Source organism: Lissotriton vulgaris, chromosome 9 (assembly GCF_964263255.1).
Source record: "Lissotriton vulgaris chromosome 9, aLisVul1.2, whole genome shotgun sequence".
In the NCBI taxonomy this organism is placed as follows: domain Eukaryota; kingdom Metazoa; phylum Chordata; class Amphibia; order Caudata; family Salamandridae; genus Lissotriton; species Lissotriton vulgaris.
In genome coordinates, this window is record NC_141697.1 from 1,140,638,080 (window position 1) to 1,140,656,835 (window position 18,756).

Here is an 18,756-nt window from a genome sequence, read left to right on the forward strand (position 1 = left end):
ATAAGCGCTAGTTTTTTTTACCTTTTTTATATTTGCGACAACGTCAACAGGGTGTTTTTAAGTAACCTGAAACTTTGCATCCGGTCTTATGTCTAGCAACCATAAACACACAAGAGCCATTGTGTTAATGGCTCTTGTCAGAGCCACCCTAGTTCCCGAAATATTGCGGAGTTTTTTTCTAAAGGTTTCTTTTCTTTAGTTTTTGGGGATCTTCATGGCGAAGTTGCAATCCCCGCATACACGTCGCGAAAACAGGAAGAAAAAGCGGACATTCAACGACAACCAACACACCCAAAAATTATATGTAAAAAAATCCATTCTGAACATTGCCCTACTCATATATACATACTTCTTTAGAAACATGTTTAAACAAATGTTTTTGTACTAAGTTTCTTTAAAATCCATCTTTGAGAACTATTTTCTGGTGATTTGTGACTATGCAATGAGGTTGTTAACACTACAATTGCACCTTTTACATAAAGTCTAAAACACATATATTCACACATACTACAGTATTTTACCCACTAGGGGTTTCTAACAGTATTCTCTAAAGTCATGTTTTTGTAAAGAGTTTCTATAAAAGAAAATCCCTAAAACCTATTTTATCTTTTTGCAGTCACTACGGAGACTGAGATGACGTTGGTAATCATGATCTCAGCAGACACCGATAGTTGTAGGCAGGTACCGCTTTGGGATCCAGCTTATTTTTTTTTTAAATAGTATTTTAAATTAATTGAAATCTGATTTTGCACTGACTCCTTTATACTGTTGATGAAGTGTAATGAAGTGAACTTTTAAACACGCTGACCTCTAAGTACGCCGAAAGCTGCAGACACTTATTGTGCTGACCTCAAAATTCGCCGTAAACAGTTGAAACACACACAATCTTCCCCGGTCCACCGCAGTTTCCTGTGCTGTTTGAGTGAAGGGAAGTATTGGTTTCTCGGTCTCCTCACTTCCAGCTGGCCATTCAGTGGCTGTCATTTTGGGAAGGAGACGAACTAATCTCCTCCCTGAGCACCTCCCTTCCGGTATTTAAACCACTGGCGCACTTAAGGCGCACCAAAGGCAAGCCCGTCTGCGCCCGACTGCGCCTTTCCGTGTCCGGAACGCATCCAGCACCATAAATGCAGCCCAATTTACGCAAAGAGCAATAGCAAAGAAGGGACACGCTTTACGCGAGAAACCCTCTTGAAACTTTACAATAGCCCTCACAACTGCAAAGACTCCATCGATGTGGCCAAATGGAGTGGTCCCATCAGCTGTAGAATCTGCTGTACAATTCTTGAAACTACTCAAACTACACCATTAAGAAACAATTCCAAACCAGCCTATCTGCGAGGAGGGCTGATTAAGGCCCGATCACTATGACTATGTAAACATGTTCAACACATTAATGATCTTATTCTTGATTAACAACCTAGACTGTCTCTTCATAACAGAAACATGGCTAAAATCCTGGTGTAATCCAGACATTGGGCCTCATTAGGATGGAGGATGGAGGATTTTCCGCATCCTCCGGGCCGGCGGTAGCCACCGCCGGCCCGGAGGATGCGGAAAATCCTCTGCGGACCCACCAAAGACCCACCGCCACATTAGGATGGCTGGTGGGTCCTGGTTTCCGTCCGCAGCTTTTCCACCGCGGTTGGCTTACAACCGCGGCGGAAAAGCACTAATATGGTGACGGTGTCTCTCAGACACCGTCAGCCAGATTAGGATGGGCTCTGAAACATGCTTTTCCGCAGCGGCTTTTCCGCTGTGGAAAAGCATGTGTAACTTCACTGCGGGAGCCCATTGCGGGCCCCCTAGGTAAAGGGGGGGTGGGGGGTGCACATGGGGGGTACCTATGGTACCCCCCTGCATTTGTATGCAGAAAGCAGCACGCCCCGCGCAAAGCCTGCCACTTTCTACATACAAATGTAATGCGTGCATTTTTAACATTGCTGCCGGTGCAGCTTGAAGCCGCACTCGCCGCAATGTTAAAAATAGAGGATGTGACCACCAGGGTGGCGGTCACATCCTAATTGCACAGGAGGGAACTCCGCAGCCCATGCGGAGGTTCCCTCCTACTCTATGGTGGCGGACGGACTCAGGTCCGTCCACCATCATAATGTGCCCCATTGTTTGCGCCCTCCCTTCTGCCTACCTTATTCATAGGCTGGACAGACCTAAACTGAGGGGTGGAGGTCTGGCTATTATCTACGGCAGTTCACTGAGATGCTCAGTATTTGAAATATCTGACCTCAAAGGAACATAGAGATTTGTTTTTTGTTGCCAATTAGAGGACTCCTTTGCCTTCTCAGGAGCCTTGGTCTTTCGCCCACCAGGCTCTAATAATATATTTTTAGAAAGAATAGGTGACATTGTGAGTGCACCCACCCTTAGATTTGCAAATTTCACCCTTCTAGGAGACTTCAACATCCATCTATATGTCCAAAGTGACCCTGGGACAATTAAGTTCCAAGAAACCATGGCCATGCTTGGTCTAAAGCAGCACTTATTGACCCCTACCCATGACGCATGTCACATTTTGGATGACATCTGCTCAAACCTTACAACTCTTACTATTAAAGAGCCAGCCAGCCTCACCCGGTCTGATCACAAGCTTTACACTTGGAAATCATGCATGAACCAATGGCAAAACACACAGGTCACGAATATACAAACCTAACTCCAAGGCCTAGATGTAAAGGAACGGCTGCCCATTCTGATTTCAATCTGGTAGCCTCAGTAGGTTAGCCTATACTAACAGGAGACCCAACGGAAGACAACAAACGTTTCACATCATGACTAACCAACTTGAAGGATCACTTTTTGGCAGCCGGTCCTTAAAAACATGGTTTGCTAAAGAAGCCCTCAGCCCCTTGGTATGCCAAAGAGTTCAAAGAAATGCATAGCCACTGCAGAAAACTGGACCGCAGATGGCGACTTAAATATTATCAGACAGCGGACCAATTTCAAGGTCGCCCTTAAAAATTATCATCAAAATATAAAAATCGCCAAGAAATCGTACTTCACTGAAATGCTTGAACAGGTTAATTCTAACCATAAAACTATTTTTAAAATCGTGAGCTCCTTTTTAAACCCCACGTCACTCAAACAAGAGATTCCCCCTTCACAGGCTCTCTGTGACCGCATTGCAGATTTTTCTGATGAAAAAGTCCAGCTGCTGAAAAAAGACTTCCCCCCTCCCCCTTTGGCTGACTCCAAGATTGCTTCTGAGAGTAACCAACTCTCCCTCCAAGTGTTTCAAAACCTCAGTCTAGATCCAACACGTCAAGCAATTTTGGCTGTCAAATCTGGGTCTCCTTTTGATACCTGCCCCCCTATGATCCTACACGCACTGATAGACACGGTCAACCCAATTATCCACAATATAATAAACACTTCATTGTCTACTGGGGAGGTTCCTAATGAGTGGAAACTTGCGGCAGTTAGACCCCTGCAAAAGATACAGCTTGACGATCCAACCACCTTCTCTAATCTCCCCCCACCCCATTTCCCTCCTTCCTGCCTAAGTAAGATCATGGAAAAACTGGTCAATTTACAACTTATGACCCACCTGGAAGGAGCAAATATTCTACACCCAAACCAATCAGGTTTCAGGTCGCAGCATTCTACGGAATCAGCCCTTTTGTTTACGGCTGAATCCCTAAAAGCTGTCCTTGACCAGGGAAAAAGCGCTGTGTTGGGTTGTTTGGACTTATCAGCCGCTTTCAACACAGTCTCTTGCATGACATTCTCCTAGACCGTCTCAAAGCTTATGGCATTTCCCATCTTGCTCTGTCCTGGTTAAAATCTTTTCTTCAAAACCGAAGGCAAGTCATTACTCTCTGGCAATATCAGTCAGCAGAAAAACCTCTGCTCTCCGGGATCCCACAAGGTTCCATCCTCATCACAGTACTTTTTAATGCATATGTGGCCCCACTAATCAGGTTAATTTTGTCTTTCAACATTGAGACCATCTCATATGCGGACGACACACAGTTGGTATTGGTCCTAAACAAAAAATACTACACTGGATGAGGAAAACCTCTGCCAATGCCCCACAGCTGTCTTTTACTGGATAAAGACCAACCACCTGAGATGCAACTCTGAAAAAACTGAAATCATGCCGTTAGGGAAGGGGAATAATTTCTGCCCCGCCGATGGTGGCTGGCTGATACCCCTCCTCCTCCTAACACCGTAACTGCCACCAGAAACCTGGGGGTCAGATTTGATTCTGCTCTGTCTTTTCATCGGCAAGCTCTATCTGTAGCAGGCACCTGCTTTCACTTAATCAAATCACTAAAAAAAAGTTTGACCTACTTCCCATTACGGCAAGGCGGACGGTTGCAACAGCTCTGATTACTTCTAGTATCGACTATTACAACAGCCTTTATGAAGAAACTAATAAATCAGTCCTTCATAAACTTTAGATGGTTCAAAATGTGGAAGCAAGACTAGTACTTTAATGGCCCAGGAAATTCTCTGCATCAGCTGCCCTTAAAACACTGCACTGGCTACCTGTCCACAAAAGAATACAGTTCAAACTTTTAATAATTACTTTCAGAAGCTTTCATTCCTCTGGTCCCCAGTTTCTTCAATCTAGGTTTACCCATTATGTTCCTTGCCGTACGCTTAGATCTTCCAACAAAAATATATTAAAACCTCCAGCCTTCAGATGTATCTTCCAAGGAGGTCAGTCCATTGCAGTTTTAGGCACAAAGGTGCGGAACCAACTCCCTTTTAACCTCTGTCTCATTTAATCCGAAATACTCTTTAGGAAGTCCTTAAAAACATGTTTTTTCACTGCCTCGGATGCACTATGCAGAGCTCTGATCTAACTCTTTTAATCCTGTTTCTCAATTGCTGTTACGTTATGCCTGCAACTTAATCGATTATAGTGCCATGATGCTCCTCGCAGTGAAAGATGCTCTCTATAAATACTTCCTAACATAACATAACATAACACATCACGAAAACCAAAGCAGACATTCAATGGCCAGCAATAAATCCATAAATAATATGTCAAAAAATCCATTCTGAACATTGCCCTACACATATTACTATATACATACTTCTTTCAAATCATGTTTACCTTTTATTTTTCTACTAAGTTTCTTTAAAAATCATCTTTCAGACTTATTTTCCATTTTTGCAGGTATTCAGGGCGTCACGGCGACGTCGTTAACAGCGATAATCACGCTTTTTCCATAAACTGAAAACACATATATGCACCCATAATACAGTATTTCACACACTAGAGGTTTATTTCTGTACACTTCAAACTCATGTTTTTACAGTGTATTTCTAGAACAACCATTCCTAAAACCTATTTTCCATTTTTGCGGTGAGGCTGGAGATCCGATGACGTCGATAATCGTGATCCCGGCGGTTATGTCGCAAAAGCTGAATGCAAAAGCAGGAATTCAATTGCCACCACCACATTAAAAAATTATAACTATATAAGTAATTCTAACCATCACAGTAGATATCTCCATTACAATGCATATTAATGATTCACTGATATATTTTTTTATTTTCACCAATATTCGCAACAACGTTGATAGTCGCGATGTCTCAGAGATTGTACACGGATGCCGCGCTGGTGGTTGCGGCATTATCGTGCATATCGCTTGTGATTAAAAAAATCCATTTGGACTCATAACTTGTGTCACTAACACCTCCATTTGTCAATCATGGGGTTAGAGTAGCTCCACCTTGACCCCTTATTTGGGCTTGCACACAACTTTTCAGCCACAGATAAATAAAATGTTAGCCACAACTTTCTATTCAGATTGTGTCCAGCCAATAAGAGCATTCCCATTGGCGCATGCATTCATTATTCATCGCGAAACCTTCGTGAAATATCCACGGCCAGATATATCACTAGACTTTTTAACTTACATTTCTCAACAACTACTGAACAGATTTACACAAATAATCAGAAGGCATTTCCTTGATCTGACATCTACCTCCCTGTCAAATTTGGTGTAAGTCAGTTCAGCGGTTCGGGCTGTAGGTATGGATGAAGGTTCCTAGGCGAATTAACATTGCAAACGCAACCTTATTTCGCACCCCAAATTATCGGTCCCCACGGCACGGATAACCCCCAAACTTTCAATAACAATAGAACCCACCTTGACACTTTTGGGGGGAAATTTCATGCAGATTGATCAAACAACGCCAAAGTTATAGCCAAGTCAAAAAAAGACTTTTCAATGGAAACTAGGTTCTAATTATGACTACCTACTTGCGACGGCCAGCAGGCACATTTTTAATATATAGCACTCTACCTCTCACCCATACTTACTGCTCATCTGTAACTAAAAACTCCTCAGCTACTCTCCATTGGAGAGTTGTAGTCCACACCAGGCACCAACTGGTGCAGGTGTGAGGAGGGAACCCAATGATGAAGCATACCACCCTCGGGTGGGTGAGGGTTCTTGCCCTAAAAAAATAATTTTTCCACATACAACATTAACTTCCCTCCTCCCCCTTGTGTACCAGACATACTGTGTGTGCATGATTGATTAGGGAGTAGTATGTGTCTGATTGGGTTTCTTTTTCCCATTAGACCCCTGAGTGAATTTAGCACAGCCAATCAGTGTCTGGCTTTGTATGTCCATTGAGAAGACAGGTGAACAGAAAGTGCCCCGCGCACTAAACTGTAACTAAAAATACTTATTCACAACACTCAGTCCCCCTAATCTCTCATTAGCCAAACTCCAGGACAGAAACAATGACAGAACCCCCCAACGAGCCAAGCCGAGGAAACGTCTGTTGGACCAGGGACAGAAACTCTTAAATCTTCTGTAAGGCATAATAAGACTGACCCTTTCCCACCCTCATTGTCTTTTGAACCAACAGGTCATCCCATGAAGTGTGTAGGCCACCCATCCAATGAGAGATTAAACGTAGTCGGGATAGGTCAAAAGGTAAACGCCATATATTGTGAAGGGAAAGAAGGAAGGAGAGGAACGGCAAAAGGGAATAACAGTTTTAGGGTTATTACAACAAAAGATAGAGAAAAGTAGAGAAGAAGAAAGCTGTCAACAGAAAGAAAATAAAGGGAAACGAGAAGTTGGAGAAAGACAGATTTAAAGAAGAACAACAGAGGGGACATGGGTAGAAGAGGACTAGAGCAAGGTTAGTAGGGGAAAAGTTACTGGGTTAAGAAAGATGGGGAATAGGAAAAAGAAAAGAACCAAGGACAAAATACCTGAGAAATTTCAAGAAGAAAGAAGCAAAGAGTGGAAAAAGGGAACGAAAATAGTGGTTAGAGAGTTGAGAGAATATGAATAAGTGGAGGGAAAAAATGGAAAGGAAACATAAATACCTGTGAGATAAAGGAGTGGCTAGGAGGTAAGGCATAAGGAGTGTGGACATACATAATGTACCTCATTATAAAACCATTAGAAGAGAAGATTGAATACTTGTTGCCTCACCATCCCCCCCCCCCCCCTCCAAAAACCTACTGCTGACTCCACTGCTAGTCCAGAGTTCAGTGGGGTGAGCTAGCACCTGCACTTCTTTTTTTCCATTTAAAGCACTGATTATTGTGGGTCCCTGGCAGTCTTCATCTGAGTCGATATGTGCACGTCTGCTTGGACACTATGGGGCTAATTTACAAGCGCCTCGCCTTGCGCCACTCGTAAGTCACTTTTCCCATGTTAAAAATAACGCAAAAGTAGCGCAAGGCCTACAAGCGAATGGGTGCTGTCAGTTTATAGGTAAGCAAAACCCAACCCACTTAGCTTTGTTATTATCTATTATTTTATTTCCTTAGTAGGAAACATCACAACCTACATGAAAGCGGGTCACCGGGTTAACCATATCAGAAACGGGTGCATTTTATCAAGTGTTTGACAAAAATAGGTCAAGACGTTTGAAAGCACGTCTGCACAATTTAGACTTAGACAATTGGCTGATGCTGCACTCACACAAGTGAATGGACATCTATTGTGCTTGTGTTGCTTAAGTATTGCAGGTAGGCCAGCAGTCGCCTAAGCTGCCCTTGAAGTGTTGTGGATCGAAGCCTGCAGCTGACTCTCACTCCCAAAGCGTGGCACCTTCTGAGGTAGTGTTTATTCCTGCAGCATGCAGCGCTCAGTCCAGGGGGCAGGGACTGTTTGTTTATTTCTTCTCATTGTGGCGCAGAGGCGGCACGCCTCCGCAGGCCCCTCCCCCTGTGAGAGGAAGGCCACCCCCCCCCTGGCACCGCCCCCTTGTGTTACTTACCGAGACTGGGGTTAGGAGAAAAAGAAACCAAACAAACTACGTTCCTGTGAGCGGAGTCCTGGCGTGGTAGGGGCGGTTGTAGGCGTATCCTCGGCGCTGCGGCCACAGAATGTGGCTACATGACACCGCAGGTCGGAGACAGCAGCTCCCAGCAGGGCGTTAAGGACTGGTTTATGCCCTGAGCGGAGCCTGTTGCAACCAGCAATGCCAGTGGGGCTTCCCTATCCATCCGTCTGCTGAGCTCCGCCTGAGCGCTCCGCTGCCATCCTTTCCAGGGTCCCGGCTGGCACCGGTGCAAGATGAAGGACTCCAGCAGTGGCCCCAGCAGCAGGCAGGAGGCTGTGCCTAACACAGGTAGGGCACGGGGCAGCCATGGACTGCGGCGGGGGGTGACTTGAAGGGGGTGGACAGTTGTTGAGCGTGCGGGCAGAGGAGATGAGACAGGATGAAGTAAACACGCTTTGGTCACGTCCTCAGTGGAGAGGGCTGCTGCCTGGCCTTCACGCCCCCTTCGAGGGCACAGGGAGCGGGGTCTCTGCTCGTCCTTGACCGGGTCAGGCATTCCTGTGGACATTGTCACTATGTGACGGAGGAGCGGCGCCGGGGCTGCCTCGGTGTGGACGTGCAGCTCCGCAGCCGCCTCTGTCGGCTAGCCTCGCCTCTCGGAGCGGGAGGGAGGGCGCGCTGTCACCCAACACAAACAACAGCCATGTGTTGCTCTCGCTCAGCCTCTGCTACCGAGCAGGCGTCCCTTCAATGTCTTACTGCTCTTTTGAACGCACGAGCACAGAGACAGGACGTATCACATACCAGGCACTTTCTGAAATAAAAAAAAAACACTTTAAAGTGTTGTTCTTTGTAGCGTTTTGCCCCTTGTTTTTTCGGCTGTTGTTTTCAGATGCAGCCCTTTCTTTCTTTGTGAATGTGCACCGCTATCATAGCACTGAGTGAATCATAGAAATGTTTTTTTCTATTTTTAAACCTGCTGTACGCCTGTGCCTTTTGTTTTGCATGGAGCTGCGCTGTCATCGCACGCAATGAAAGGCCTTCTGCCTCTCTGGCCCTGATGACGAGTTTAATGTTATTTATCACACATGGTAAATAAAGGTACCACGGGGTACACCTATTACGAGAGTTTGGGGAATAACTTGTGGAGTTTTGTGTTTATTTAACTCCCCGAATTCCGCATGGTATGGTAAATACCATACCGTTTCCGGGTTAAACTTCAGCAGGTTTAACAAGACGAAATTTAAGGACAGCTGAGGTATTTCATGCATCCGATAAGTATCATATGCATTGAATACAGCCAAGCTCGTGATTCCGACCCTTGCGTTAACAGTGTTTACACATGGGTCAGAACTTACCAGACCAGTCGTTATCAGACCCTTTGTAGCATGATATTAAGGGCCCTATTCACAAAAAAGTTGTAAATCTACAGAAGTACTATCTACGGGTGCAGATTTAGAACATTCCTACTCGTGGTTCCTTTCTTCTTATGCATAATTTTACATGTGATAGAATCCCCCCCCCCCCTTCCCCCGTGGGGTGAAGCCTCCTTGTGATGCACATTTGTTTGCTTTGTAGAAAGTCTGGGGGTTGATTCATTCCTCTTTCTATCCAGGAAGTGGAGTATATTTCTCACTATTCTCATGGTGGTTACGGGTTTGATTGAAGATTGGGAATCCCCATAAACATACGTGTGTTGCTTTAATCAAATGTCCAAGGCAGACCCTCCTTGGAACACAAACTTCCAAACTCTTCAGGGGGATTTAAAACTGCAGGTTTCTGTCCACTGACCGCGGAGAAATCCGCAGTAGTAAACCCATTTACACCTGCTAGGAATTTTTGTGTGAATTCCGTATATGGAAGAATTTTTGGGCTGTACACATGTTTACTATTAAAAAATACCATCATGAATACATGCGTAAGTTTTTCCTAAAAGATACTGTAGGAATTTTGTAAATGGTCTGCGAACCCTGGAGTCCGTGCAAATGTCAGGCTTTCCACTTTACGAATGGAAATTAGCTATAAGAATACAGTGATTTATCTCAAAAACCTCAATGACGTATTCTTCATGCCCATAACATTTGCAGGCTCGTTTGTCATGTCCTGTATTCGCTGCTCACTTATTTGTTTCATTCCCAGCTGTTTTTTCGAAAACACGTATTTGCCCATCACCCCATTTCTTTTCTTTGGAGGAGGGGTGGGTGTTTGGTGTTGCACACCCCTAATGAACGCGCTGTCTAATTGAAAGTTTGTCCAAGGACTTGGAGTTAGGTTTACCAGCATCTGTGATATAGTTCCCTTGGGCTCATCAGAGCAGAGGCCATGTCCCTTTGAACCAATAAAACACTAGTTGAGAGCAACCCCACACTCTGTCCCACACACCACATGTCAGAGTTGAACAAAGGCACTTATTCAGCTGTGTTGAGGTCTGACACCTCTCACATGATCTGACACAGAGCATCCTTTCAATGTATAAAGCTGCTTCCTACCTAAACATACAAAGTTTTCCCTTTTTTATGACAATATCAACATATCTTTGTCATGACGGATAAGCAGGGAACAGGGTAGATATCAGTTGTTCTCTTTTCAAGATGTTTTGTGGTTTAGGGAGGATGGGACAGTGGTTAGAATGAGTAGGACAAAATTACTCAACATTTCCCCTTGTCATTTTCTGGTGTAATCCAGGAAGTAGTACATTTAGCAAAGCGTAGATGCTTCACTTCTATCTCTTTATCCTTTCCAGCTCTCTTTCCAGGATGGCAGTCCTGACTTCAGGCCTCCAGCTGCAAATCTGCGTATAATTCACGTTATTCTTAGTGAAAATGCTTTTGTCAACAATTGGAAGACACCTTTTGTCCTTATTGGAGAGTTGAGTGCTAGAGCATGCGCAAGGCAAATTACCAACATGCTTTTGTGATGTTTCTATTCTCCAGCTCCTCATCATGTATTGTTTTTGGCCTCCATGTGCAGAATAGTCTGGTTTGTGGATGGCACCTCAAGCTTGAAATCAGTGCTTTAAATGGAAAAATAGAAGTGGAGGTACTCTGTAACAGAGTACCTTCTTGCTTCTGAGAAGTGCCACCACTCGCCAATTAAAAGTATTACGTTTTTCTTGAAGTGCAGGTACTCTCCCTCTCAAAAAAAAAAAGTGCTGGTACTCAGTACTGGACTGTACTGGCCCATTTAAAGCACGCTCTGGCTGAAATAAAAATGTGCTGTACAAAGCTGACTGCAGTCCCTTGAAGTTAGGTTCAAATGCATACAAAACATAATAGGCCTCAGGTTACCCACAAATGCATGCATGAACACATACATATCACACATTTGTTTGTGCAGCAAGTGTATTTGGAAACAAAGTGGTCTTACTACCTCAACAAGTTTATCCAGAGATCACTGAATCAGACATCTTCTGTCCAATAGGAATGTGTAAAGTTCAGGCGACAGTTTCCTTCAGCGCAAGGTTTCTAATAGACTATACCCAACTTACCAGTCTTCTGCTAGGTGTTAGCACGCTTTTCCTATACAACACAAAATAAACAGATAGATTTGAAGTGCTTCAAAAATGTTGATTTTTTATTTTTTTTTTATTTTAAATCCCTTCAACTCCTTTAACCCCTATTCCGCAGCGCTAAGGGGATGTGGGCCGCCCGGCAGTCCCGTGCTCGTGACGGAACCGCTCCGTCACGGCCCGCGGGTGAGCTGTGCTTGTGACGGAACGGTTCCGTCACAGCCCCGCCCGCTCTTCAGAACATCGGCGCGGAACTCGCGTCGCACAGGCGCGGCGAGCGGGTTGTGACGGAACCGTTCCGTCACCAGCACAGCCCACCTGAGGCTCTTGACGGAACGGTTATGTCACCAGCATGGGAAGGGTTAACAATCAAAACCTCTACCATCCCAATGCTGGTCATTCACAACGCAGCCCCCTACTCAACTAACATTCTTTCACTGTAGGGTATACTGAGGAGGTACGTGGGAAATCTCAAACTCATACCTCTGAGTTTCACCGACTAGTCTATGCCTCTGTCCTTTATCTGCCTATTGCGGATGATTCAAAAGATTGAAGAGCCACTCAAAACAGACGAGAAACCATTTTAACATCAACCCAAACTTAGTGAAGAACTTTGTAAAAAAAATCTGAAATGTTTGTCTTTGGAATTAAGTGATTGGGTGACAGAAATGGGTTTAATGTAGTGTCCACTGGCCAACGGGTCGTTCTTGAGTATATTCTTCATAAAGTTGGGTGTTAACAAGCAGTTTAATTTTTTGAATAAAACTCATTTCTGCAACAATAGTTTATCCATATATGTTTCACTGTATTCTGATTGGGTAACGTAATTAGTAGAAACTGCCTTGCACATCGATGGAGCGATAATCAATGTATCCATGGCAGTTTATCGCATTGAAGTTGCTCCTACTTTGATTGTTGTGCCCCGTAAGATACCACCACATCCTTTAATTACCTTTCTGCTTTACATCTTCACATGTTTTTCTTAGGTTTTTTGTTAAGGTTTACTTAATTGACCAAGGATTCGCTTAGAAGACCCCATAGTTTGGTTTTAGTATCACATCTATTTTGAAACAACATTTGTAAAGAAAAAAAACAACTCCATACTTTGGGGATGCCCTGTACTGTAGCTATGATGATGAAATGCTTTAGAAATGAGATCAGATGTAGTGAATGGTTTGTGCTATCTGACTGAACGTGGGCAAAAACAAGTTACCTGCTTGCCATCCTGACTGAGGGTGACCGTCCTAGCGAATGGTTAGTGACCCGGGTTTGGTTTGGTACAATGTAAAATAGGCCTGCAATGTATTGTACAGAGTTCCCTTTTTTAATGTGGTGATAAGTATATGCCTATACAGACTACCCAGAGTGTAATATGCACTTTATGAGTGTTGGGTGTGAGGAGAGGGCCAGGACTCGTGAGCAGTGAAGTCTTGAAAAGGCAGGATGTCTCTCAACAATGTTAAATAAATAGCCTATTACTCAAGGTAGAGCTGCATATATGGTTTATGGCATGCTGCTTTGTAATATGTACTAGTTATAATCAAAGGTACATAACCAGGATACAAGGGATTACAACTATGGACTGAGATAAAATCACACTGAACAAGCCTCAACTATTAGTGGAGTTGTTTTCGTCTGTCAAGTCATTGTAAGTTGTAAGCAGCATTTTCTTTCTCATGTCAGTTTTGCTGTGCGTTAGATATATTAAGGAATTTGGTATTTGCACTGTAATTATAAATATTCTCTCACAAGTACACACGTCTTTGTTCAAGTTCTCTTCCATCCCCTCCTACCCACAGAATGTCATTTCGTGGTTGCAGTCATTTACTGAAGAAGAAGGCAACTCGGACCAATTAGCTTCAAGCTGACCTTATTGAGTGCCCATACCCCTGTAGAGTCCATACTGATGTCAGGGTGTCACACTGCAAGGAGGTTGAATCAAGTGCTCTCCACTTTGCATTTCCATGTATGAAAGGATGAGGCCTTATATGATCCCAGCTGCTCCCGTACCTGGCCCTTAATTTTTGGGATAACCCAGCTAGTTGGCCTCGCTGTAGGCAGCTGGGAATTTTTCTCCATATGATACAACAAGAGCTCACATGTGTTTATGGTGCGGCCCGAAGGAGGTGTCGGAGGTTCCATTTCCTAACCAGAGTGGAAACACAGATTTGGTGGTGTATAGTGCCTTCTTCCTTGGCTTGCCTGGGACAAAGCTGTTTTCCCGACTCGTGCTGGGTCCTCTACAAGCAGGATCCCTCTCTTTACTTTATACCTAGGTCTTTCTGGCCCGGGTGCTGTCGTGAGAGTTGTCCCAGTGCCTAGAAGCCCTGTTCCTACTTGGTTGCCAGTTGCTACACCTTACCCTGGCATGGGAAGGATCTGCAGGCGGATAAGGGATAACCGATCTGATGATTCCTAAAGCTGTAACCCACCAGACTAATAGATGTGCAGGAACGATGTAGGTGGCAGGAATACTTCAGGATCCTCCTTACCAAATGTATAAGTTCCAGCCTAAGGAACCTATAGACTTTCTCACATGGAGAATCCCTACACTCTTGTCATTTGGCCTCGTCGGTCAACTTCAAACGATGATATTGATATGTGCATCCAGCTTATTCAACATCACCATCTACAGCGTTCCACAAGAATATGTATTGTCACTGAAGCTCTTTGTTGCCTCTTTTATTCACAACCTCAATTATTTACAGTTTCAACATGGACTGCCATATATAGGCAAACCCAACAAATTCACATCAGATTATCCAAAGAATCTGAGGATCGATAATAAGACTAACACATATCCAAAACTCGGTTAATAACCAGCTGCCTTAATGCATCCTGATCAGAGGCCCAGCTGCCCCACACAGATGACCATGCCTCTCTTCCTTTTGACTGGCCACCTTCCATGTATCCTCTTCCATGTTCTCTTCCAAAATTCTGCAGCCTGGAAGCCACTCTAATTGCATTCTGCAGAGGAATATCATTAGAAATGCATATGAATACCTGTACATTCTTTGCTGAATACTGCCTCTTCTCCCCCCAAAGTGTTATCCTTTGTTCTGTCCGTGCAACACCCAGGATCATTTATTGCTATGTAGGAGATGGAGGCCTTCATGCCCAGACTATGTTCAAATGGCAAAGAACACAAAACCATGTGGCCCTTTCTATGTTTTGCCCAGAGCACACATTGTTTCTATCCTAATTACGCTCTCCCTCTATTGGCATTCCACCATTTCTGACACAACAAATCAAACTTGATACCTCGTGCATATTTCCTTTCATAGATAAGTGCCTGACTTTCTCTTCAAAATTTGAATTTACCCCTGGGCAGAGTTCACAGATTTCCGCGCGGAGCTCCGCAAAGTGACAAAAATACTGCTGTGCTCCACAGAGTTCTGCAAGTGGTGTAGTGAGGTAAGTCACCTGCTTATGCTGATTTTTAGTGCCGGGCATTTGTCCCATGCTATAAAATCAGTCCGAATATCACCACGCGCAGCGCAAGAGGGCACAGCATTTTTCTGCTGCTTGAGTAGATGTTCCACTCGAGCGACAGCTTCCTCAATGCGAGCGCAGGTTTCTCAACACGAGCGATAGCGACCTGCTGCGAACCCCACGTTGAGAAATCTTCATGGGAGGTGGTCTAGTGTTGGATTTTCCTCCCTCACCAACTTAATGTTGACGAGCCGCAAGAGAGGAAAACTGCACTCCACGGAGGTTTTCAGAACTTCACGCTCTACACGGATCGCAGTGCGTGAAAAACTCCGCGTACTCCGAAAGTGGAGCAGAGTTTACCGCCCAGGCCTATTTGCCTGCACCAGGATGGATGTAAGTCTGTCTGAGGCAGAACTATATGTGTACAAGGCATCTCTGCCATTTTGCCTCCAAGCAGATTTTCAGAGATTTAGTTAAACAGTAAAGTCGAGTAAATCACTTGGTTTCACAGGTTGTCTACTGGATACCGATTAAATGTCATATTCCCCACACTTGTAGTGATCGCAGCACTAGATCTTCAGCCGCCCTCCTTTATCCCAGCAATAAAGAGTAATGTGAAGCAGGCACCAGCCTAAGTCAGCACTTCATAAAAACGATAATTAAAATGATAAAAACATATTCTTGAATCGGCAATCCCATGGCTCTGGAGAGTGGGCCAACTATTGTCTTTCTTTTCCAGCACTTTCCTCTCTGTCTCATCAGGTTAAAGGGATGACTATCCCCACAGCCGCAGCTATTTCGTTCTTGTAGACCACATGATCTCATACACCCGCTCCTGGCGTGCCAGGTATGATCACCATGCTCTGCTTGGATTCTCCTTCTGACCTATGTACTGAGGATATGGTCCTCTCCCCTGCTGAAAGTACATCCCAAATCAGGAATTTATATGGTTGAAATCCCTTAAACCTGCAAAACCGTGCTCTTTGTACCAGAAGCAGACCGGGCTTCCACCGTCTGGAGGCGCAGCAACAAGGGGGCTGCATTGAGGAGACTTAGAACTATTCCAGTCCCAATATGGTGTTATCCAGGAAGGCTATCAACTATCTGATTAAAGAAAATCAGATCTTTTATTTTGTTGGCAAATAAAATAGTTTGGCAAATGCGCTATATTATAGTATATTAATTGTACCTTTAACTGGCCGCTATATAATTTATCTAATTTGTATATCATATCAATTCTATGCCAATAAGTCTCCCAGTAATGCACTTGACATTCTTTCTTAATTGAATTCAGGTTACTTTGCTCTTACTGCAGGCGACCCGCAGAAGCCCATCATCAATACTAGCATCATACAAAATATGGCAATGGACATATTATTTGTGAGAGACAAGGTCCTTTAAGTCATAAACAAAACAAGGCACATATACTGTGCTAAAGTCTTTGCTGCAATCCTGCAACTTGTAAATGGTGCACTGTAATATTCATGAGCTTTTAGGGTAAGCTGGACTTTTAGTAGCAATTAAAGTCCCTGCACACAAACAATTTGAATTTAGAAGCTGTTTTCCTATTCAGTGCCTTGTTCTGCCAAATATTTTCCTCCAGGACATTTCCAGAGTCAGCATGCTGCTGTTGTATGTCAGCGTGCCATGTCCAAGGATAGCGGCTTCAAATAATGGAGTATGTAGATCGGAACAGACTTTGCTCTAATGTAGGGTGACATTTTTCTCAGGCTGCAGATGCTTGAGAAGTAGTTTACCAAAGACCAACACAAGGAAAGGAGTTAAAACATAGTAAAAGCAGAAGATAATCAGAAAAGGGCAAGAGCGTCAAAAGGAATCATTAAAGATAATGGAAAAAAGAGGAGATGGACTGAGGGCAAAAGCTCAGGGAGATCCAGTCAGAGCAGAAAGCGAAAAGATAGTCATTGATATCCAGACTGCTGGAGCCGGGTTCTGGATTGCCTATTTCTGTCCCGAAGACTTTCCACCACGGTTTTGGCAACCCCACCTCCCACAGCAAAAGTCCAATGGCACAAAAATGTAAAACATTGTAGAGTGTATTTTCTGACACAAAAAATCAAGGAAGGGGAGGTAGAGTACTGATCCGTTCAGTCTCCTAGGTATGGTCAAAATATCAATGGGGAAGGATCACTAGTCCTGCATAACCAGGGTATGCAGGTAGGTTCGTTGTGTCTCACAAAGTTAAAAGACCCTCATACACGTGTTTTTTGGTAGGAATTCGTAGCGGTATATGTTGTCTCCCCGCTTTGAAGCACGTGTGTGCATAATCCTTGGGTCAGTTTTTATGCAACCTCCACCCGGAGGATTTACCCATGGTTAAAACAGTAGTGATCGTGAATAGGTGACGTGAAGGGGAATTAAAAATACCCGTACAGCCAGCGATAGGAATTGTATTAGGTCTGGATTCGGGTACTGGTGGATATTAATGAGACGTGTTGCTCTGGAATATTAAGGAATTTAAGCACACTAATATGTGAGTCTTAAAAAATGGTCGACATGTTTCAGCCTGGGTGCCTGTGTAGGTCGGTAGGCTTTCTTCAGGACCAATGTGAGGTGATAAGGTGAGGCGAAAAGATATAAGTAAATAAATAACCTGTTTTAGGCAATCCACGGTAACATTGTACCTGGTAGAGTGCAGTTGTGCACTTCTTCGGGTTGGGTGCAGGGGAGGAGTGCCTCTCTGTGGCGTGTCTCTTCCTTTGCAGCTAGTGCTGTCGCTGCCACATTCTACCCGGAAGGTATTTTCTGACAGCCAAAAGGTCTGCTCTCAACAATCCCCAGGGATCATCCTCAATAATTAACTTTCCAACTTTGTCAACAAGTTCATCTAGAGAGATAAACCAGCCTCCCTTTTGGGCCTTTATCCTTCAGCCTAGGATCAACCTGTCATCCCTTCCATCACATTCCCACCTCCCCAGCTACAAGACTCAAGCCCCTTCCCCTTTCCAGTACCACCAGCACAAGTTGCCTTCGCCTGTTTGTCTTGTGGTGGTGGTCGCCTTAATTGCTGCTCTTTTCCTCTAATGTTCTGTCCTAGACTAGATTTCAGTTCATAATCCTTTTTTACCTCTCCCATCAGAATCCCTTTAAGTGAAAGCGTATCCTGGGATTCCCTTGAGAGTGGACAACCTCATTCAGCCAGTAGTGCAAATGGGATTTCTATCTGATCCACGCTGATCGTACAAAATCATGAATTCGTGGACTAGGTGCAGAAGCTTCGAGATGAACAAAGTTCACTTAGGAAGAAGGAAGTAGGAAGAAGCTTTGGAATTGGCACAGTTCACAAATGTTAAAAGCAAGGATCGACTTTTACACATTATCAGGTTTGTAGGCATTTGCGGCATAAGCACAGAACTGAAGGATTGAAGAAGCGTTGTAATGCGGAGCGAGAATTCCTAGCAAATGCAGTTCACAAGCAATGCAGATTAGTAAAGGAATAGTCTTCTTGGCAATTTGACGTTTATTAAGCATCAGAAAGCGAATATACAAGTAGTATTGTCTTTCACTTTCAGGATTTAAGAAACATGCACACTGACACTAACCCAAATTTTGTAGCCTATTTAATC

At 44.1% G+C, this 18,756-nt stretch overlaps 1 protein-coding gene across 2 annotated transcripts in view; it reads left to right on the plus strand.

The window, feature by feature from the left end:
- The first annotated feature begins 8,229 nt into the window (after nt 1-8,229).
- The window catches only part of PFKFB4 (6-phosphofructo-2-kinase/fructose-2,6-biphosphatase 4), a 290,956-nt gene continuing 280,429 nt past the window's right edge, over nt 8,230-18,756 (plus strand). Inside the window, exon 1 of one of the 2 annotated variants that reach the window (XM_086939179.1) lies at nt 8,230-8,577. In XM_086939179.1, coding sequence (XP_086795305.1) covers nt 8,523-8,577 — 55 coding nt within the window. In that variant the 5' untranslated portion in view covers nt 8,230-8,522. The remainder of the gene's footprint in view (nt 8,578-18,756) is intronic. The other variant, XM_086939178.1, reaches the window with a different exon arrangement.